This window comes from Crotalus tigris, unplaced genomic scaffold (genome assembly GCF_016545835.1).
Source record: "Crotalus tigris isolate CLP2741 ecotype Arizona unplaced genomic scaffold, ASM1654583v1 scf7180000017550.10884619, whole genome shotgun sequence".
Taxonomy (NCBI): Eukaryota; Metazoa; Chordata; class Lepidosauria; order Squamata; family Viperidae; genus Crotalus; species Crotalus tigris.
In genome coordinates, this window is record NW_024096468.1 from 8,019,199 (window position 1) to 8,042,106 (window position 22,908).

The window sequence follows — 22,908 nt, forward strand, 5'->3', positions numbered from 1 at the left end:
ACCAGTGCTGGTGGAAATATTCTTGGTGGTTCCTCAGTTAGGCTATTGTTGATCCCAGAGTTCAAACTTGAGGTACAAATAATTTTCTATTGGTAAAACATTAACAATGTTTACAGTTAAGTATTTGGCTGAATATTTCTCCTCCTGATGTCCAATTATTGAGGATTCCCCCCCCCATTCTACCCATTTTATATTGTGTCCAAGCACCCTGCAATCTTCCTAATCCAAAAAAGGCTCAAGGAAGGAATTTTAGCTTGGTAGGCTCTTAGCTGGCTTCATAGAACAACAGAATACTAGTGGTTCAACTTGCATGGGTTATTTAGGAAAACATATGAAGAACGGTTGCAGGAATTGAGTATGTGTAGTTTAATGAAAACAAGGACTAGGGGTGACATGATAGCAGTCTTCCAATATCTCAGGGGCTGCCACAAAAAAGAGAAAGTCAACCTATTCTCCAAAGCACCTGAAGGCAGGACAAGAAGCAATGGATGAAACTAATTAAGGAGAGAAGCAACCTAGAAATAAGGAGAAATTTGTCCCAAAGGTGCTTTTTCAAGCTTTTGAAGAGCTGAAGAAGCTTCTTGGATGAGAAGCAAAACATCTTCAAAGAAAAACAAGAAAGTCCAGTTGCCTCTTGAAAAAGCACCTTTGGGATAACCATGACCTGGATGACTGAGAATCTCCATACATAAGGAGAAATTTCTTGACTGTTAGGAAATTAATCAGTGGAATGACTTGAATCCATTTGTCTGAAATAATATAGGGTTTCCTGCTTGAGCAGGGGGTTGGATTTGAAGACCTCCAAGGTCCCTTCCAACTCTGTTATTCTGTTAACTTGTAGATATCTGCTGGCTGCAGGAGAGAAGCAAATGACAGTGTGAGTCACAATGCTGTCATGCAAATGATGAAAATTTTGTATTCTGTATCAGGCAGCATGCACTTGATGGAGATTACTTAATTACTGATGCAATGACATGATGAATTTCTCATCATTTTGATATCATTGTGACTTACATTGGACACTTATGTCTGAGTCTGCTTTGATTTATTTCTGATACATTTTTTGGAAAAAAAATCTTTCAAATTGATTGAGAACTTTTTCTCAAATGTGAAGTATCTTTCAAAAGACAGTATTGGGGAAAAGGTTTGGAAGGGTTGATTGCTGGAAATGGCTTGTGAAGTAATAGTTTTAATACTATCTTTCTCCCTTGTTAAAATTCATCAGCTGAATCAGTGCAGATATTGCACATTGTGAAGTGCAGATAGTCCTCAACCTCCTTGAGTGACTGTTCAAAGTTACAACAGTGCTAAAAAAAAAACAACTTACGATCATTTTTCATGCTTACAACCTTTGCAGTATCCCCATGATCACTTGATCAAAATTTGGACCCTTGGCAATGGCAAGTGTTTCTGATGGTTGCCGTGTCCCAGTATGATGTGATCACCTTTTACAACCTTAACAACTGTGTTACTAACTTAGCAATAATTATTTAATTATGAATCACTTAGCAGTGATTCATTTAACAACTGTGGCAAGAAAGATTGTAAAGTAGGGCAAAACTCACTTAATAAATGTCTTGCTTAACAACATAAATTTTGGGCTCAGTTGTGGTCATAAGTTGAGGACTACCCGTAGTCAGCTCAGATATCACCTATCAGGAGGCAGCATCATGTTGTTTGGGTTATGACTTTTTTTTATTCTCTCCAAGCAGGACTGATTGCATTCCACCCCAAGAATCAACAAATATTTGCTGGCCAGTCAGATTAGAACTGGAGGGAGCACCATTTTGTTCTTTATTTCAAATTAAAAAATAGATCAGGATGGCTTTTCTGGACTGCACACTAAATACATCAAAGAAGGAAAAATGGCTAATGAAAGAACATAAAAATAATATTCTATAAACCCCACAACCAGTTTTAGAAGTACGTTGCTGTACTGTATATGTACAGTCATGCTATTACTTAACAAGCACAAGTGAACCCAGAAATTTGGTCATAAGTCATTGTGACCTTTAAATGGGACGCTGGGTGATCTCACTCAATTTTATGACTATTTTATGACAGTCATAAAGCGAATCATTGTGGTCATTTAAAAAAATCAAATAGTCGTTAAGCAAATCTATTGTCCTGAATGGGTGATTTTTGTTTTTGCCTGAAAATGCTTGAAACCTGGAAAACCAGTCACAAAATCCATCACTGACACACAGGATGCAGCAACAGGTTGTAAATGTAAGCCAGTTGCCAAGCAGCTGAAATGCTATCATGTAAATCGTCATCCACATCCACATGGAGAGAACTAAGCAGTGGGGTACCACAAGATTCCGTCTTAGGCCCAGTATTCTTCAATGTCTTCATAAATGACTTAGATGAGGGGATTGAAGGGGAACTCATCAAATTTGCAGATGACGCCAAGCTGGCAGAAATAGCCAACACCCCAGAAGACAAACTTAGGATCCAAAAAGATCTTGACAAACTTGAACAATGGGCCCTATCCAACAAAATGAGTTTCAGTGTGGAGAAAAGCAAAGTTTTATATTTAGGCAGGAAAAACCAAAGGTACAAGTAGAGATTGGGCAAGACCTGGCTCAAAAACAGTAACTGTGGGATGGACCTTGGAGTCCTAGTGGATGATCACTTGACCATGAGCCAGCAGTGTGCAGCAGCCATCAAAAAAGCTAATACAATCCTGGGTTGTATAAACAGAGGCATAGAATCAAGATCACATGAAGTATTAGTACCGCTTTGTAAAACTCTAGTTCAGTGATGGCGAACCAATGGCACGTGTGCCAGAGATGGCAGTTGGAGCCCTCTCTGTGGGCACATGCACTGTCACCCCAGCCCCACCTCCTCCCATGTCCCCCTCCTCACCAGCAGCCCCCCAGAGGAGAGTCGCCCCTGGGCATGGCCCACACAAAGCAGCGCAGCCAAGGACATGGTAGCCAGGCAGCGGGGACAAGACTCCGTCCTTGCGCTGCGTTGTGCGCAGATGATGCTGTGGGGCATGGGCGGAGGGCGTGGCTACCATGGCACTGCTGGGCTGTCTGGGTGATCTGTGGCGGGCTGAGAAGGTGGTGGGTGGCCCAGTGGGCATGGCGGAGTGTGGACGGGGTGAGGGAGCAGTTTTTGGGCACTCGGTCTCTAAAAGGTTCACCATCACTACTCTAGTTAGATCATACCTGAAATACTGTAGCCAACTTTGGTCACCAAATCACAAAAATGATGTTGAGAGTTTGGAGAAAATTCAGAGAAGAGCAACTAAGATGATCAGAGGCCCGGAGACTAAAACATAGGAAGAAATAGGGGAGACATGATAGCAGTGTTTCAGTATCTGAGGGGCTGCCACAAGGCAGAGGGAGCCAGGTTGTTCACCAAAGCACCAGAGGGAAGGATGAGAAACAATGGTTGGAAACTGATCAAAGAGAGAAGCAATCTAGAATTAAGGAGAAACTTCCTGACAGTGAGGACAATTAACCAGTGGAACAGCTTGCCTCCAGGGTCCCTTCCAGCTCTATTCTATTTTAAATGTGGGGATGGGATGTGGCAGTCACAACTTCAAAGATGGGACATAGATATGTCTTTTTGGAGACCATTGTAACTTTGAATGGTTGATAAGCAACAGTCATTAAGCGAGGACTACTTGTACTTTCCTTTATTGGCATCACTTGTTATTTCTAATATGTCATGCTTTGGGTTCTAGAGATGAACAAGAATGTGAGTGGCCTTTTCTGTCTTTATACCACTAGGGAGAAGATGCCATTCCATCATGTCACGGCTGGACTGCTGTACAAAGGAAACTATCTGAACCGGACACTCTCAGCAGGAAGCGACAGTGAGCAGTTGGCCAACATCTCAGTGGAAGAATTGGATGGTAAGGATTGACTAAACCAGGGGTAGGCAACCTTGGCTCTTTTATGACTCGTGGACTTCAACTCCCAGAATTCCTGAGCCAGCATGGCTCAGCTTGGAAACCTCTCCCTTCCCCTCAGCATGACTGGCTCAGGAATTCTGGGAGTTGAAGTCCATGAGTCATAAAAGAGCCAAGGTTGCCTACCCCTGGATTAAACTGTTGATAGGGAGAAACAGAGGGTTCTATTTTTATTTATTCTTTTAAATATTTGTTAAGTCTTGAAAACTGATGTAGGAACGACTCAAGCTTAGGGTATGGTGACATGAAATGGTGAGGAAACATCCCTATTGAACAGTTTTGGTGATTTACTTTTTGGAAATGATTTAAAAAAAAAAAACTAGAAGGCTCAAGGCAGTATCCAAAATTAATTACCTGCACACATGGGAGCTTGGTTACCTTAATGAGAAAAGGCTGATGAATAAGACACATATAGCTGATCAATAGATACATAGAGGTAAATTATAGAGATGAATCAGCCATAATAGACACAAAGAGATATCCCATAAACCAGTCATGAACAGACCACATTTATACATCATTAAAAAGAGACAATAGAGGAAACAAAAAGACCAGAAAGCATTATCTCCAGCAAACAACATCCAGATAAGATGAGGTTAACACCAGACAGACAATGAAGTAGAAAACAATAATCAAGGAATTTCCAAGAAGAAAACCACACCTCTCACAAACATTGGTAGGCCAAGCTACTATATATAAACAGGGAGGAAATCCCACATTTATTTAACACTGATGGTGTTATTTAGTTGGATAATGAAATGTCTGCAAGCAAACAACCAAGCTCCGAGAATATCAAGGACTTCATAGTTGATCCCTGAGTATTCCCTTCTGAGGATGATGTTATCTATTCAGCTGTGTCTGACTCTTGGCGGTTCTATAGGCCAGGTCTCTCCACATCTTCCAATCTTGCACTACTTCAGTGCGTTTTTCTATACTCTGTCTGATGTCAGCTTTGATGGTCTCCAGCCACTGTGTTCTTTGGCAACCTGGCTTCCTTTTACTGCTAACTTTTCCAAACATAATTGCTTTCTGCAGTGAATTCCCCTGCATGACATGGCCAAAATAAGAGAGATGAAGTTTTGTGATTTTATATCCCCTTTTATTGGAATCTAATACTGAGGTTTAAACCACCTCAGCCATGTTCCCATTTTGGATTTTTATTATTCCCTTTTTCCAATATTTTTATTTTTCCAGTATTCCCTTGGCAGCTTTTTAGTCCTGCTCTATTGCCGCAATCAAAGAATAGCCTATGGGCTGACCCCAGCTTCCATTTTCTGATTCCTTGACGATTGGGACAACTTTATCCAAATTTAATTTATAAAGAGGCAATTTCTTCAGTGCATTATTTAAGACTTCATGGAATGGATGCTTGCAAGGACCCAAATGGATGGAAGTATTACATTTTAAGCCTTCAGTGCTGATATTTAAAATGGCTGAATCATCTTCCAGGTTACCCCAGAAGAGTGCAATTCTGTACATACAACTTGGCTCCATCACCAGAACATGCCTCTAGTGGCCTTTAGAGACATACATTCAGAAACAAAGACGTACAGGTTGTCCATAATTGAGTCCAAAATTTCTGTTGCCAAGTGAGACAGTTATTAAGTGAGTTTTGACCCATTTTAGGACCTGTCTTGCCAAAGTCATTAAGTGAATCACTGCAGTTGTCAAGCTAGTAACACCGGCTGTTAAGTGAATCTGGCTCCCTCATTGACTTTGCTTGTCAGAAGGTTGTAAAAGGGGATCATGTGACTGCTGGGACACTACAACCATTATAAATATGAGTCAGTTTGCCAAGTATCTAAATTTTGATCTCATGACCATGGGGCAGCTGCAACAGTTGTAAGTACGAAAAATAGTCAGAAGTCCCTTTTTTCAGTGCCGTTGTAACTTCAAAGGGTTACTAACTTCTGTAAGTTGAGGACTACCTGTACATTATGTGGCCAAAACCTGGCTCATCTAAAACAGCCAAAGCTACAGCTCTGAAGATACAGAATAATTTTGTTAACACTATATGCTGGGCGCCCAGCAAAAAACATTAACATTCTGCTAAACAGCTCTGAGCAGAATCAGGCCCTTGGCTCAATACACTGCAAAGGCGAGTTTTGGGGTCCAGCCTGATACAGAGAAAGTCAAGTAGTTGGTGTGATTGTGCCTCTTGCTGCAGAGGAGATGTCTCTCTGTGTTATGCATTCTTAGTTTGTGGAATTTTTATGTTGCAAGCTGCCCAGAGTTACTACTTGTGAGTTAGCCGGCTGTATAAATGTGTTTAATAAATAAATAATAAGACAGAGGTAGACATAGTGGAAGTTATAATGCAGTGTTTCTTAAGGCTGACTAAGACATATGAACTTCAGCTCTCAGAATTCTTGGTGTGGAAGTCCGTACATCTTAGAGTTGTCAAGCTTGAGAAATGCTGTTATAGGATGATGCAGGGATATTTTAAATAAACCCATCTGTGGGACCTTATTATTGTTTATCTTACATTCCAACTAGGTCAGCATGCCAGCCGTAAATATTATGACATATACTTACTTGTATCCCACCTTTATTATATTTACAAATAACTCAAGGTGGCAAACATATCCAACAGACCTACCCCCTCCTATTTTCCCCACAACATCCCTGTGAGGTGGGTTGGGCTGAGAAAGAGTGACTGGACCCAAGTCACCCAGCTGGCTTTCATGGCTAAGGCAGGACTTGAACTCATAGTCTCCTGCTTTCTAGCCTGGTGCCTTAGTCACTAGACTAAACATATCTACATATATACCTATATACCTACATACACAATGTACATACATACATGTCACAGCCTTCAGTCCTTCTACCACTATTGGGACTACTTTGGCCTTTACTTTCCATATCCTCTCTCATTCCTCCTTCAATTCCTGATACTTCCCCAGATTCTCATATTCCTTCTTCCTGATGGTGCAATTGTTTGGTGGCAGTACTGTTGCCTCTTTTGGTCCTTGTCTACTATTATGATGTCGAATGGAACGGAATGGAACAGAACAGAACAGAATAGAATATTGGCCAAGTGTGATTGAACATAAAAGGAATTTGTCTCCGTGCAGAAGCTTTCAGTGTACATACAAACAACAGAGTAATAATAATCATAATAATGATACCAATAAGAGAAGGTAGTAGAAAAGATGAGAAGGATAATAGTACAGTCATACTACATGGATAAATATCCTTAGACGTAATTGATAATTGACACAGATTAGCCAGTACCTAGCTGTCCATCTGGATATGGAAGTCCCACAGTATCTTAGCCTTCTTATTCTCCAGGACCTTCTGTGTAATCTCGCATCTGGATTCGAGGGTCCAACCAATACACTGTGCAGATGTTCCTGTACGCAATGCCAGCTACTTGGTTGTGTTATTCAGTGAATGCTGTTCCAGCCTGCATCTTACACCCTTGCACTGTGTGTTGGACTGTCTCTGAGGCCTCTTGCACAGTCTCCACCCTGGACCCTATCTGGTGTGGTACACCTGTGATTCTATTCATTTGATGCTTAATGCCTGTTCTTGTGATACTAATAGTAATAAAACATATGAGGGAAAGCAGATTTCTGATCCCTGGTTTAGAAACCAAACACGGTACTCCTTCCCATACATTTGATGTTGTATAGTTGCAAATGGTCTTGTAGATTGTCTTAGAACTTATTCTCATAGGGGAAGAAATTATGAATGTCCAGTGAATGCCTTCCCATTATGGGGACAGATATGTGGCAGCTTATTATAAAAGCTGTGAGATTCGGCACACCCCATCCTTTCATCCTTGTTGGTCTTCAGCTTGCTTGTGTGGATGTATTGCTGCACATTCTTTGCACAACACCACACATCTTTTCTGCTAATAGCCTATTTATTCTTCACCTGTTAGACAGCAGACTTCTCGTGGGAATCCCAACACTGTTTTCCTTTTCTAGCACTGTTTTTATTGCAGATCTTCACTTACTGGCAATGTTCCAGTTTTCAGCTAAACTGAGATTTGCTGCTTTTGGGAAACTTTACAATCTGAGGTGAAAAGGAAGAGTTTCACTTAGATAGAAGGAAAGTATCTTGCCCTCAGATTGGGGAAAAAATACCACCCCTTTTAATAATAAACTCTGTCCCCCCTCCCCATGTGTAGGAATGACGTGTGTGTGTGTGTGTGTGTGTAAAACTCAACTGAAAGATTTCTACACAGCTGGGAAAATCTTAAGAGTGAGAGCTGAGGGTACAAATTTTGCTTCTTAAAATCCCCCCCCCCATGAGAATTACTGGCTCAATGATGGGCCCATTTTTGTCCCTTAACAACCCAGAGGGGTTGTATATACTTTTAAGATATATACAATACTGATGGGGGAGGGGAACCTGTGGGTGGCCTATTCTTGCCTTATAGTATACCAAAGTGCAGATAATCTTTGACTTACAACAGTTCATTTAGTGACCATTTCAAGTTACAACAGCACTGAAAAAAGTGACTTATCACTGTTTTTCACACAACCAGCATCCCCATGGCCACATGATCAAAATTCAGACACATTAAGTATTAATACCACTTTAATACCACTTTACAATGCCTTGGTAAGGCCACACTTGGAATACTGCATCCAGTTTTGGTCACCACAATGTAAAAAAGATGTTGAGACTCTAGAGAAAGTACAGAGAAGAGCAACAAAGATGATTAGGGGACTGGAGGCTAAAACATATAAGGAACGGTTGCTGGAATTGGGTATGTCTAGTTTAATGAAGAGATGGATGAGAGGGGACATGATAGCAGTGTTCCAGTATCTCAGGGGTTGTCATAAAGAAGAGGGTCAAGCTATTCTCCAAAGCACCTGAAGGCAGGACAAGAAGCAACGGATGGAAACTAGTCAAGGAGAGAAGCAACCTAGAACTAAGGAGAAACTTCCTGACAGTTAGAACAATTAACCAGTGGAACAACCTGCCTCCAGAAGCGGTGAATGCTCCAACACTGGAAGTTTTTAAGAAGAGACTGGACAGCCATTTGTCTGAAATGGTATAGGGTTTCTTGCCTGAGCAGGGGGTTGGACTAGATGACCTCCAAGGTCCCTTCCAACTTTATTATTATTGTTATTGTTGCATGGCAACTGGTTCCTATTTATGATGTTTGCAGTGCTCAGGGGTCATGGGATCCCCTTTTGCGACCTTCTGACAAGCAACATTAATGGGGAAGCCAGATTCACTTAACAAATGTGTTACTAACTTAACCCCTGCAGTGATTCATGTACCAACAGTGGCAAAAAAAGTTTGTAAAATGGGGCAAAATTCACTTAACAACTACTGTATCTTGCGTAGCAACTGAAATTTTGGGCTCAGTTGTGGTCGTAAGGTGAGGACTACCTGTTTTTGTTTCTTTTATTTCCATTCTGTGATCTGAGTTTTCGGCAGTTAGCAAGATCTCAAGAGGAAAAATAAGTTGCAGCTTTATCCTGTTCCTTGTTTGCTATCTGGGCTTCTCTGTTGCTTCTTGCAATAGTCTCTTGTCATCCTCTATAAGCCAGTGCTTACTATTGGCAAGATTAAGTGGATGATGGAGGTAAAGCAAATTTTTAGTAGCAGTGGGAAAAGGAATAAATAACCTCATTTGTCTCTAGCAACAGCAGCTGTGTCTGGCCTGTTTCTGTTACTCTGGATCAGATGCTGACACATTTTTGATTTCATTACAGCTCTATGGGACAATCCAACCAAGGTCTGCTTTTCATGTGGGAAGGGGTTAATCTATAGGTGGAGTCTGCATATTGGCTAAACAAAATGATGGACAGTGGCCACCTGGCCTCTAGGCCTCCCCAGAATTGAATGGGACAACTTGCCACAGGCAACTTGCTGTGGCCAACTCACCACGGCCAGTTCACCCTGGGACAACTCACCACAGCCAACTGGCCATGGGACAACCCGCTGCAGGACAATTTAACAATTGTATTTAATTATTTAAAATAAATTAAAAAAATATTTTAATGTTTGCCATTCACATTTCGTTCTTTTCCTCTTTTTGCATCCTTTCTTTAATGATTCTAGTCCACCGTTGCTTTGATATTAGTGTAACTCTTGTCCTGCAGTGAATTGGCAACGACAAGTTGGCCATGCCAAGTTGGCTGCGGTGAGTTGGCTGTGGTAAGTTGTCCATTGTGAGTTGGCCTCAGCAAATTGTCATAGACCCTCCTCAAAATGACCATACTTAAGAAAAGGTTTAAACGAGAGTAACTTACAGACTTTCAGAGCAACCATTTCCTGTTTAAGCAATTTCCAGATTCCTGATACTGTTCTATCTACAGGTAATCCTTGAATTATGACCACAACAGAGCCTGGAATTTTGGCTATAAGTGATTGTGGTTATTAAGCGGGTCACCCTGTGATTTGATTCAGTTTTATTAGTGTTTTAGAGTGGTTGTTAAGCAAATCATATTGTTAAGTGAACCATGTGGTAAATTAAGCAAATCTAGCATATGCAATAGACATTTATGCCATTTTGTGCAAATCACAATGATGTGACAGTGGGATGCTACAACTGGTTGTAAATGCAAGTTGGTTGCCAAGTGTTTTAAATGCAATCATGTGACTCCAGGGAACAATGGCAATTTTAATTTTGTGGACCAGTCATAAGCTGCTTTTTTAAAAATCCTTCATAACTTTAAAGGATTGTTAAGTGACAAGTCATTAAGTAAGGGCTATCTATATTTTGCCTACTTGATTGTCCCTCCCCATTTAGCACTGCTGCAGTATTAAATGGCTTGTTTCTACAGAACAGTGACAATGAAATCCTTTTCAAAAGAACCCAGGTATATGGTCACTACAGTTGGCAAGGAACTTTGTCTTTTAGGAAATCAACCATAGCAGAAAAAGGTTTTTCCAGATGTTTGGCGGCAGCCACAACTTTAGTTAGATAAGAAGAGGACAAGCTATAAAACAGGAGTATCCAACACTGGCAACTTTAGGATTTGTGGACTTCAACTCCCAGAATTCCCCCTGCTGGTCAGGGAATTCTGGGCGTTGGTCCACAAGTCCTAAAAGTTGCCAAGTGGATCTTCTGCTATAGAGGCTTAACTCACTTTTTCACAGTAGCAAAGTCAACTGCTTTGTGATGGCTGGTGAGAATTTTGTTGTTGTTCATTTGTTTTTTTTGTTTGTTTGTTTTTGACAATATTTTATTAGGTTTTATAGAGGTAAGGGAAAGGGAGGGTCAACATAGGTAGTGGGATTCGGGGTAGGGTTCAAGGAGAGGATTGGGGTGGGGGTAGGTACAACAATGGGGTTGCCCCCAAAGACATTTCAAGCTTTAGCAAGCAAACTATCGTCCAGATACAAGTTTTCAACAGGGCTAATATAATAATCAGTAACTGTAGTCAACAAGAATAACAGAAATTATAAAGCATATCAATTAATCAAAAGAAAAAAAATCAGTCATCTTAATAAATTTCAGTTTCATTATCTCGTTTTGTTAACCATTGATAAAAGTTTTCCCATGTTTTATAATAGACTGAGTCTTCTTTCTCTTTAATCTCTAACGTTAATCTATCCATTTCTGCACATTCTAAAATTTTCCTAATTATAATCTCGTTAGATGGTATAGCTTCATTTTTTCAGTATTGGGCAAATGCTATTCTCACAGCTGTCAATATATGTAATATTAAATACTTGTTCTCTTTCCCATAATTAGATCCTAATATTCCTAGCAGAAACAATTCTGGCCTAAATTCTATATGTGTTTTAGTCATCTTTTCCAATCATATATGAATCTTGAACCAGTATTTCTTTGCACTGGGGCACACCCACCAGATATGATAGTAAGTGCCTGGCTTTTGTTTACATTTCCAACAATTATTTGAAACATCTTTAAACATTTTCGCTAACCTTACTGGTGTCATGTGCCATCTGTAGAACATTTTATACAAATTTTCTTTATATGAAGCTGCTTTAGTCAATTTAATATTTCTAGCCCATAGAAATTGTTCATTTGTGACATCAAGTAAATTTTTGGGCAAATTTAGATTGGATTTGTCTGATTATGCCTACAGCCTTCCATGACCAAAATGCCTCTCTCTGTATAATGGCATCATATTTTTTTTCTAAAAAGACATGCAAACCATCTGGCAAAAAGTCTGTAAACTTTTCTTTTTTCCTAGTGAGGTGTGAAAACAGAAAAAAAAAACCTGTCTCCTGGGAAATATGGTTGAGCAATACTCACCTTAGCCTTTAAAGAAGATTATCAATTCAGAGAGTAATGGAGCAGAGCACATTTCTTTCTTTGTAGAACAAATTGGAGCAATTTATTTTTCTGTATTTATCTGAAAGGTGGACTGGGATTCCCCCAATCCCCATTTTTATAAACGTAAAGATGAGCTCAATTCCTAGTAATGACATGAATGTGTTTATGTAGTTTTCTTGTCAACAGTGTGGAACTGATGCACCTTTGCCATTTTATGGGACTTTTATTTCTCAGCTCAGGTTATGGCCTTATGGTTTCTTATGGTTTTTAGTCATGTATTAACTGCATATTGCTATTTGAGATCAACCCCAGTGCAGCTTACTTTTTTGAAAATCATCTTCAATTCAGGAATAATAAAATAATGGAGGCAGTTTTTTCCCCGACTGTTCTTTTAAATTTATCTTTCTTTCAGATCGAAAACAGCATTAAAGGCATATTATAATTTCTTGTTAGAAGTTTCTCCTCCCTCTTTTTTCAAGAGCACTGTGATAATTGCAGAGGAAATTAACTCACGGTGGGCTACATTAGTTGATACTAAGTTGTGTAACTCAGGAGAAAATGGCCAAATGTGCCATCCATAACAGATGTCTTTAGAGGCTTCAAAGGTGCTAGAAGGTTTTCTGTTTAAATATATACCATATGGGTAAGGATGTCTTGGCTTGAGCAAATATATTCAGGCATCTGAAATGCTGTTTGAGCTTGGAATACTGGCTTTTCTCCCCTTGCAGTTTATATAGCCACCTTCTTTTGAATTCTGCCTTTGCTTCTCTTAATTTCTAAGTAGTAAACAAGTGCTATATAAATGGGGAGAGGGGGATTATCAGTAAATGGAATCACCCTTGCTGAGATAACTCTACAGAGTCATTATAATAGAAGTTATTGTCAGAAGATGGAAAGACAGAATAAAGATCTGTTTAATTTTGTAGATGCATGTAATTCCCTAGTTGGCTTCGGGCTATGTTGATTGACAGCCTAAAAAGGCTGTGTTTTGAGAGGATGCAAAATTATCCTTGGAAGCTGAACAGACTGCAAAGATACCCTTTGGTCACATTTACATAACAATCAAGTCAGGAAATCACTTAGTGAATTTGAACAATGTGTTGATCTCAACACTAAGATTAATTGGTTGTTTGCAGGTTAGTGTATTGCCTGCACTCATTCCCCTACTCATGTATATGGTTTGATATATTACACAAAGTCCAAAATGAGGTGAAGCATTAACCAGGCTGAATGGATTGAGGGAATGCAATGTCTGCGTTTTGCAGACAGAGCAACTACTGTACAAGTGGCATCACATTAATTCTTAGGTTAAACTTTTGAGAACCCAAGATTGATCAGAAGGTTCCTTCCAAATTTTTAGATTCAGTTCACACCATGTTCTAGACCAAGGTATATATATGATGCACAAAGTTATGAATCATGGCTTATAAAACTAAAATGACTTCCTTAATTTAATATTCATTCATTCATTCATTCATTCATTCATTTAGTTTCTATAGCCACCCAACTTAACCAAGTGATTCTGAGCAGCTAAAACATCACTTGGAGTCATTGCTGGTTAATAGAGCTTGCAGATATTCTTTCTGTACTCCAACCAAACAAGTACAGGATCCTTTGGTTGACTCTTAGAATAGTGAGTGTTGGTGAGGCATACTCCGTGCCTGGCCCTGAGTTCTCAAATGAAAATTTTGCTTTCTGTCTGCTCTGTAGCACCAACTCTTTTTCTTAGAGGACCTTGTAACTAGGATTTAATAGCTGCCCCCTCCTTTGATTGGGGTATGCTGTTCCTACTGTATGATGATTTATATTGTATAAAATAGTATAACACTTATACAATGTCTGATGCTAAGAATCTTTTTTAAGGATAAAAATGAAGAGTTTCCTCTTAAGGCAGGAATTCCAATGGGCAACATTGCATTTTTTAAAAGAATATCCCCAAGATTCATACAAAATCTTACTAAATGTCACATGGTTGATCAGAACGTCACTAACATTTTGGACCTCCAGGGAAGAACTGGTGAACTGATGACTGCAGTGGATGACTGCAGCAAAATGACTGTGCTATGATACTACATCAAAATGAAGAGCCAGTGATTACACTAGTTCTTTGTAATTCCTCGCCAGAGAAAGAGAGGATTGAGATTGCCCACAAGTATTCCAGACAGTTGCTTCTCCTAGGGAGACAACAATCACCCTAGGACAGGGGTCTTCAAACTTGGCCCTTTTATGACTTCTGGACTTCAACTTCAATTCTGGGAGTTGAAATCCACAAGTCATAAAAGGGCCAAGTTTGAAGACCTCTGCTTTAAAACATAGCCTCATCTTCACTTTATTAGCCTTTCCCATCAGGGCCCATTTGAGCCTCCTGGGGTTTACTTGGAAGTAAACACCACTCAGCAGAGGGGGAACACATAGCATCCATCCTTTGCAGAAGTATCTTCTGTGACTGCTCCACTCCAATAGGAAAAAAAAAATAAGTAGAGAAGAATCTAGGACAGTTTTTCTCAACCTCAGCAACTTTAAGAAGAGTGGATTTCGACTCCCAGAATTCCTCAGCTAAGGTTGATAAACACTAATATAGGATAAGAAATCTCGTGATACGGCCCCAAACAGGGGAGCAAGACTGCCAAAATCTTGTATGAATTCAGATCCCTGGGGGGGGGGGGGGTTGGGAACAGAAAGAAAATATCCCTCCCTGATAATAAGAAGGATCAGAAGCTTTAAGGACAGCAGACCTATTGAAGCTTCAGCTTTTGTGGTCAGAAAAACAAGGATGAGCTCAGCACCTATTTGCAAATTCCTTTGTCCATTCTAACCTTTCCAGCTATGTCTTCTTCTCAGCGATTAATGCCTGGAGTGGTTGCTGTTAGGCCTCTCTTTGCTTTACTATAATCCTGATTTCTTCTGCATCCCAGATGCTGATCCTGATTTTAGCACACCACAGAAAATGTGCTGGAAAATAGTAATTCTGCCAGTCTGCAGCTAAAGGCCTTTATAATTACGGGGAGATGTTTTTAGGTCCCACCGGAATTTCATGATCCTTAGACGACTGCTCATTGCAAGTTTTTTCCCCCCTTTGATAGCTGTGTACTTTTACACTTGGCGTGATATAACAAGTCTTCTTTTGCATTACCTAAGGGGACTGTGTATGCTGAACTGGAGTGTGAATAGTTCTTGCTGAGTCTGGAACAGATTTTTTTTTTAAAAAAGACCTGCTGTATTCTGTTAATGATGTATGCGTGCGATTTTAATCTATGCTTTTCATTTTTAATGTACCTTATTCAAACTGCCTCTCATGATACTGCTGTCATAGTGTTGCGTGGGGAGATAAGGGAGGGAGATGGCTTCTTCAGATTGCTTTCTTGCAACCAGGTGCTCCATGAAAGGGAACTGGTTCAACCATCTCATTCCTCTGTTTATGCTCTGCAGTCTGCAGGGTGCGATCATGGCAAGGGGAGATCTGATCCGTACAGTCTCTTGCAGCATGATACAGCTGGCCAATTGCAAACTACTCTGAATAGTGCTAAAACAAATAGTACAGGTGGTCCTCGACTTGGAAAAGTTTGTGTAGTGACCACTCAAAGTTGCAGCGGCACTGAAAAAAGTGACTAAGGACGGCTTTTCAACCTAGGACCATTACAACATCTCTAAGGTCACATTCAGATGCGTGGCAACTGACTCACATTTATTACGGTTGTAGTATCCTGGGGTTCATTTGATCACTTTTTGCAACCTTCTAACAAGCAAAACCAATGGAGAAGCCAGATTCACTTAATATTACTGACTTAACAACTGCAGTGATTCACTTAACAACTATGGCAAGAAAGATCATAAAATGGGGCGAAACTCACTTAATAACTGTCTTGCTTAGCAAAATAAATTTTGGGGGTAATTGTGATCGTAAGTCGAGGACTACCTATAGTGGAAAAGTACAGTTCTGGCTCTTCTATTTATTTATTTTTACTGCAGGACTAGAACTCACAGTCTCCTGGTTTCTAGCCTGATGCTTTAACCACTAGCCCAAACTTGGTTTCTTCCATGGCTTCTAACTGAAAGAATTCTACTATTTCTGGGCTGCACGTGAAAAAGTGAATATGAGGAGCAGCCCAAGAATAATCCTCTCATTAAGGAGCTATCAAGGATCAGTCTTAGTTTCCCAGAGAAGAACAGAATAATCTTCTCTCTGAAGTCACAATTTAAAATGACCTCAAACAATTTTAACTTTGGGCTAAATCCAGTAGGACAGTGTTCATAAATCCTTGCACGTGAGCAAGAAAAATCATATGCATAGGGTAATAGTTCTTAAAATAATACACTGAGAAGGGAAATGGGAGTCCTGGTAGACCATCAGTTGAAAAGCCAGGGCAATTATTGTCTGCTCTAACACAGCAGACCCAAACCTTTTTGGCATCAGGGACCAGTTTCGTGGAAGACAATTTTTCCACGGATTGGGGGGGGAGGAATGTGCAACCTAGATCCCTCTCATGCGCAGCTTGCAGTAGGGTTCATGGTCCTATGGGAATCTAATGTCTGATGATCTGAGATGGAGCTGAAGCAGCGATCTTAGCTCTGTGGAGTGGCTGTAAATACAGGTGAAGCTTTACTCATTCACCTCCAGATTATGCGGTCCGGTTCCTGACAGGCCATGGACCAGAACTGATCTGTGGCCCAGAGATTGGGGACCCCTTCTCTAACAGACAATGATTATGGGAGGTGATGTCCATCCTTCAAAGTAGATCAGACTAGGAATCCAATGTCTTGTAGGTCACTATTACTTTTACTGTAAAGTTATAGTAACAGAATCTTGCAACTCTATTTGTGTTTCCTTCAACTCTCCTTTTATCTTATCCCAAAGACGCTTTTTCATGAGGCAATTTGGCTTTTTTATTTTTTCTTTGAAAACTTTTCACTTCTCATCCAAGAAGCTTCTTCAGCTCTGACTGGATGGTGGGGAATGGAAGGATTTATACTCCTTGCAGACAGCTGGTCATTTGCATTCTTCTAAAGAGTCATTGAGGCCACAGGGAGGTTTGTCCATGTCCTCAGGGTCATAGTGCAAATGGGTGTGGAGCCTTCTTGGAACTGCTGAAAGGACTGTGTTGTAGACTGGAGATAGATGAGACCTAGGAAAGATGTTGCCCAAGATACTTTCTCAGGCTACTTTTCTGCTCTGGACTCATCTGCCTTTTTTTCTTGATAGCAACTCTTCTGTAGGAGACAACATCTTCCTCCTGTCCCTCAAGGACATTCCCTGTACATCTACAGGTAGTAGTTCCAGTCTCCTCTTCATCAGTTAGACTATGTTAGGAATTACAGGTAATTCCTAACATAGTAGTACATAACAGGTAGTCCTCAACTTACAACAATTCATTTAGTGACCATTCAAAGTTACAACAGCACTGAAGAAAGTGACATGACCATTTTTCACACTTATGACTGTTGCAGCATCCCCATGGTCATGTGATCAAAATTCAGATGCTTGGCAACTGACTCCTATTTATGACGGTTGCAGTGTCCTGGGGTCAAGGGATCACTTTTTGTAACCTGACAAATAAAGTCAACGGGGAAGCCAGATTCACTTAACAATCGTACTGTTAACTTAACAACTGCAATAAGTTACTTAACAACTCTGGCAAAAAGGTCGTAAAATGGTCAAAACACGCTTACCAACTGTCTTCCTTAGCAACGGAAATTTTGGTCTCAATTGCAGTCGTAAGTTGAGGACTACTTATATTGTGTTCAGTTCTGTACCCTGTATTTGAAAGAAGAAAGGAGAAGCTATTGGACTAATAAGGGGTTTGGAAACAAAGCCATATGAAGAATTATTAAAGAAGCTTTATTCAAGAATTAAAAAAATATCACAACAATGATAGCTGTAGCTGATTGACTCACAGAATCTCCTTAATTTCTGGTTTCTTTAAATCCCTTTTTTTTCTCTCAGCATTTTGGGAGCTGATTTTGGAACCAATTTTATACCAAACTAACAACAATGCATAGCAGTGAAAAGAAAGATTGTTCTCTAATTAGACAATTTCAGACAAGCCACAGATTTCAGGAACATGGAAAATAGAAGACATACCTGGTCAGTTTTGGAAGAAAGGACCTCATTAACCTCAGAGTGTGCATTTTTGAACTCAAACTACTACAAAAAAGGGTTAAGCATTTATTCTCCCTCTCTCTAATCTAATTTCTTCTTTCACTCATTGTTGCCGTTCCAAATGACTTCCTTCACATTTCTCGACTCAGTTATTCTCAGCAATAGATGCAATTGATTGGCTCACAGAAGCTCCTTAATTTCTGATTTCTTTAAATCCTTTTTGTCTCTCAGCATTTTCGAAGCTCACAGGTTCTAGTCAGGCCAATTTGTCATCTTTGTTTTGTTTTACAAGGCTAATAGACTGCTCCTATATCAAACCAACTATGCAATAGCAGAACATTTTGTGTATGTATATTTATGTATAATTTTTGAAATGTAATGTAATCCATACATTTTGTAAATTTCCATACATACAGCCGCTTAGATGGTTCCTTCAAAAATATAGAAAGGACTGGAACAGTTCCATTTCTCTTGCCTAACTGACAGTCACCAGATAGTTGAAATAGGCCAGTCAAGGAAGGAAGGAAGGAAGGAAAAGGAAAGGAGTTGTTCCTCTTCCCCAACCATCCATACTTTATTCTGCAAGAGACCATTCCATTATATCTTTTATATAATAATAATAATAATAATAATAATAATACACACCACTTGAACACCATTGGCATTGACAAATTCGCTATTAGTCAATTGCAAAAGGCGGCCTTACTAGGAACTGCTTCCATCCTGCGACGATACCTGTAATACCATCAAACATCCACATCTGCCTATCCCAGACTGGATTTGACAAAATGCCAAATCCAGTCTGAACATCTGACTGACTGTATGATGATCCATCCAATAATAATAATAATAATAATAATAATAATAATAATAATAATAATAATAATAATGATAATGATAAAGTTGGAAGGGACCTTGGAGATCATCGAGTCCAACCCCCTACTCAGGCAGGAACCCTACATCATTTCAGACAAATGGCTGTCCAGTCTCTTCTTAAAAACTTCCAGTGTTAGAGCGTTCACTGTTTCTGGAGGCAGGTTGTTCCACTGGTTAATTGTTCTAACTGTCAGGAAGTTTCTCCTTAGTTCTAGGTTGCTTCTCTCCTTGATTAGTTTCTACCCATTGCTTCCTGTCCTGCCTTCAGGCACTTTGGAGAATAGCTTGACTCCCTCTTCTTTGTGGCAGCCCCTGAGATATTGGAACACTGCTATCATGTCCCCCCTCATTCTTCTCTTCGTTAAACTAGACATACTCAATTCCAGCAATCGCTCCTTATATGTTTTAGCCTCCAGTCCTCTAATAATTTTGTTGCTCTTCTCTGTACTCTTTCTAGAGTCTCAGCATCTTTTTTTACATCATGGTGACCAAAACTGGATGCAGTATTCCAAGTGTGGCCTTACCAAGGCATTGTAAAGTGGTATTAATACTTCATGTGATCTTGATTCTGTACCCCTGTAAATGCAGCCCAGCATTGTCGTGGCTTTTTTGGAAGCTGCAGCACACTGCTGGCTCATATTTATAATAATAATAATAATAATAATAATAGTAAAGTTGGAAGGGACCTTGGAGGTCATCTAGTCCAACCCCCTGCTCGGGCAGGAAACCCTACACCATTTCGGACAAATGGCTGTCCAGTCTCTTCTTAAAAACTTCCAGTGTTGGAGCATTTACTGCTTCTGGAGGCAGGTTGTTCCACTGATTAATTGTTCTCACTGTCAGAAGTTTCTCCTTAGTTCTAGGTTGCTTCTCTCCTTGATTAGTTTCCACCCGTTGCTTCTTGTCCTGCCTTCAGGTGCTTTGGAAAATAGCTTAATTCCCTCTTCTTTATGGCAGCCCCTGAGATATTGGAATACTTCTATCATGTCCCCCCTTGTCCTTCTCTTCGTTAAACTAGACATACCCAATTCTCGCAACCGTTCCTTATATGTTTTAGCCTCCAGTCCCCTAATCATCTTTGTTGCTCTTCTCTGTACTCTTTGTAGAGTCTCAACATCTTTTTTACATCGTGGTGACCAAAACTGGATGCAGTATTCCAAGTGTGGCCTTACCAAGGCATTGAAGAGTGGTATTAATACTTCGCGTGATCTTGATTCTATCCCTCTGTTAATGCAGCCTAGTACTGTGTTGGCCTTTTTGGCAGCTGCCGCACACTGCTGGCTCATATTTAACTGATTGTCTACTAGGACTCCCAGGTCCCTCTCACAGTTACTACTATTGAGCAAGATACCCCCTATACTATACCTGTACATTTGGTTTTTCTTGCCTAAATGTAGAACCTTCCTTTTTTCACCATTGAATTTCATTTTGTTAGATAGAGCTCAGTGTTCAAGTCTGTCCAGGTCCTCCTGTATCTTAAGCCTGTCTTCTGGAGTGTTGGCTATTCCTGCCAGCTTGGTGTCATCTGCAAATTTGATGCGTTCCCCATCGATTCCCTTCATCCAAATAATTGATGAAGATATTGAAGAGCACTGGGCCTAGAACAGAGCCCTGGGCACCCCACTACACACTTCCCTCCATGTAGATGCAGTTCCATTGAGGACCACACGTTGAGTACGGCCGGTCAGCCAGCTACTAATCCATCTGGTGGTGATGCTGTCTAACCCACATTTTTCTATCTTATCGAGTACTAGGTTGTGATCTACTTTATCAAATACCTTACTGAAGTCCAAGTAAATTATATCCACAGCATTCCTCTGATCCACTACTTTTGTCACTTGGTCAAAGAATGCAATAGAATTTGTCTGGCATGATCTGTTTTTGACAAACCCATGTTGGCTTTTAGTAATGACTTTGTTTGCCTCTAGGTGTTCACTGATTCGTTGTTTGATTATCTTTTCCAGAATCTTCCCAGGTATTGAGGTCAGGCTGATAGGTCTGTAATTTCCTGGATCCATTTTTTTCCCTTTTTTGAGGATGGGAACTACATCAGCTCTTTTCCAGTCTTCTGGTAGTTCCCCAGTGCTCCAGGATCTTTGAAAAATATAGTTCAGTGGTTCTGAGATCACATCTGCCAGTTCCTTAAGAACCTTGGGGTGTAATCCATCTAGTCCTGGTGATTTGAACTCGTCTAGGCTGGACAGGTGCTCACTTATTATTTTCTTGCCTATCTTAACTTGTGTTTCTATACTGTTTTTTATGGCACTATTTCTGATAGGTTGGTCTGTTTTTTCCCTTTGAGTAAAGACAGATGCAAAAAACGAGTTAAATAGTTCTGCTTTCTCCCTATTGCTAGTCACCTTCTTACCACTTTCACCCACTAATGGACCAATCGTTTCCTTCACTTTTTTCTTATTTTTTACATGTTGAAAGAAGCTTTTTTTGTTATTTTTGACTTTGGTCACAAGCCTTAGTTCATTTTGAGCCTTGGCTTTCCTCACTTCATCTTTGCAGGCTCGGGCTATTTGTTGATATTCTGATTTAGTTATGTGTCCCTCTTTCCACTTTCTATACTTGTCCTTTTTATCTTTCAATTTGTCGGAGAGATCTTTATGCAGCCATGCTGGTTTCTTTTGAGAGCTGTTATTTTTCCTTTTTGTTGGTATTGAGCTAGACTGGGCTTCTATTATCTTGCTTTTCAAAATTTTCCAAGCTTCTTGCACTGTTTTCCCCTGGAGGATTCTCATCCATGGAATCCTTCCCAAGCCCTCTCTAAGTTTATTGAAATTAGCTCTATTGAAGTCCAAGACTCTAGTTTGACTATGTTCTAGTGCTTGAGCTTCCATAATGTTGAATTCCAATATTGCATGATCATTACCTCCCAAGGTTCCTGTGGCTTCATCTCTGTTAGTGAGAATTAGATCCAAAATGGCTAATCCCCAAGTTCCCTTCTCTACTTTTTGGGAGACAAAGTTGTCTGTTAGGTTGTCAGAAATCTGTTTGATCTTCCACTTGGTGCAGAGTTTGTCTCCCAGTTGATGTCAGGGTAATTAAAGTCCCCCATTACTATGGTGATGTACTTCCTACATACTTTAGTTAGCTGACTAGCAAAAAGTTCATGTTTTATTGTTGTTTTTTCTGTTTATCTACTCTAGATGACTGAGCCACTCAGTCCTTATTGAATTATTGATTTATCAATGCAGGAGAACTAATGTTCTATATTTAACCAGCATAAAACTTGAAATTTCCTCTGGAGGTAGATACTTCCTTGTTATTTCTCAGTAAACTTACTTTAATTGAAGATTTGTTGGGCTTGCCACCGAGTTCAGTAACAGTTAATGGATATTTATCTATTGGGCAGATGATGGCTCAGGATGAGACAGTACATAAATGGATGAAAGAAGGGAAAAAGGGAACTTCATGGCTCAGTCATCATCTCTAAAGCAATGCTTTTTAAATTTGTCAGCTTTAAGATATGTGGCTTTCAACTCACAGAATTCCCCAGTCAGTGTGGTTGTTGAAGTTGCAGTCCATGCATCTTAAACTTGCCATAAAAAAACCCATTTGTCTTAATGCATATTTTATGCACAAGCAGCTTTCTGGTTTAGTATTCCTGAACTCCAAGGTGCTTCTGCAAATACTTTTCTTTGAACAGAAGAACACACATTATAATGCTCTAATTGACTTTCCCTGGTTTGAAACCCCTCTCTTCTCTTCTCTTCTCTTCTCTTCTCTTCTCTTCTCTTCTCTTCTCTTCTCTTCTCTTCTCTTCTCTTCTCTTCTCTTCTCCTTTCC

General features: G+C 39.9%; 1 protein-coding gene across 3 annotated transcripts in view; it reads left to right on the top strand.

Moving 5' to 3' along the window:
• Positions 1 to 22,908, top strand: part of CALN1 (calneuron 1) — a 165,436-nt gene that overhangs the window by 33,078 nt on the left and 109,450 nt on the right. For all 3 annotated transcript variants that reach the window (XM_039341977.1, XM_039341997.1, XM_039341988.1), the window contains exon 2: positions 3,744 to 3,868. In XM_039341977.1, the coding sequence (XP_039197911.1) occupies positions 3,751 to 3,868 (118 nt within the window). In that variant the 5' untranslated portion in view covers positions 3,744 to 3,750. The remainder of the gene's footprint in view (positions 1 to 3,743; positions 3,869 to 22,908) is intronic.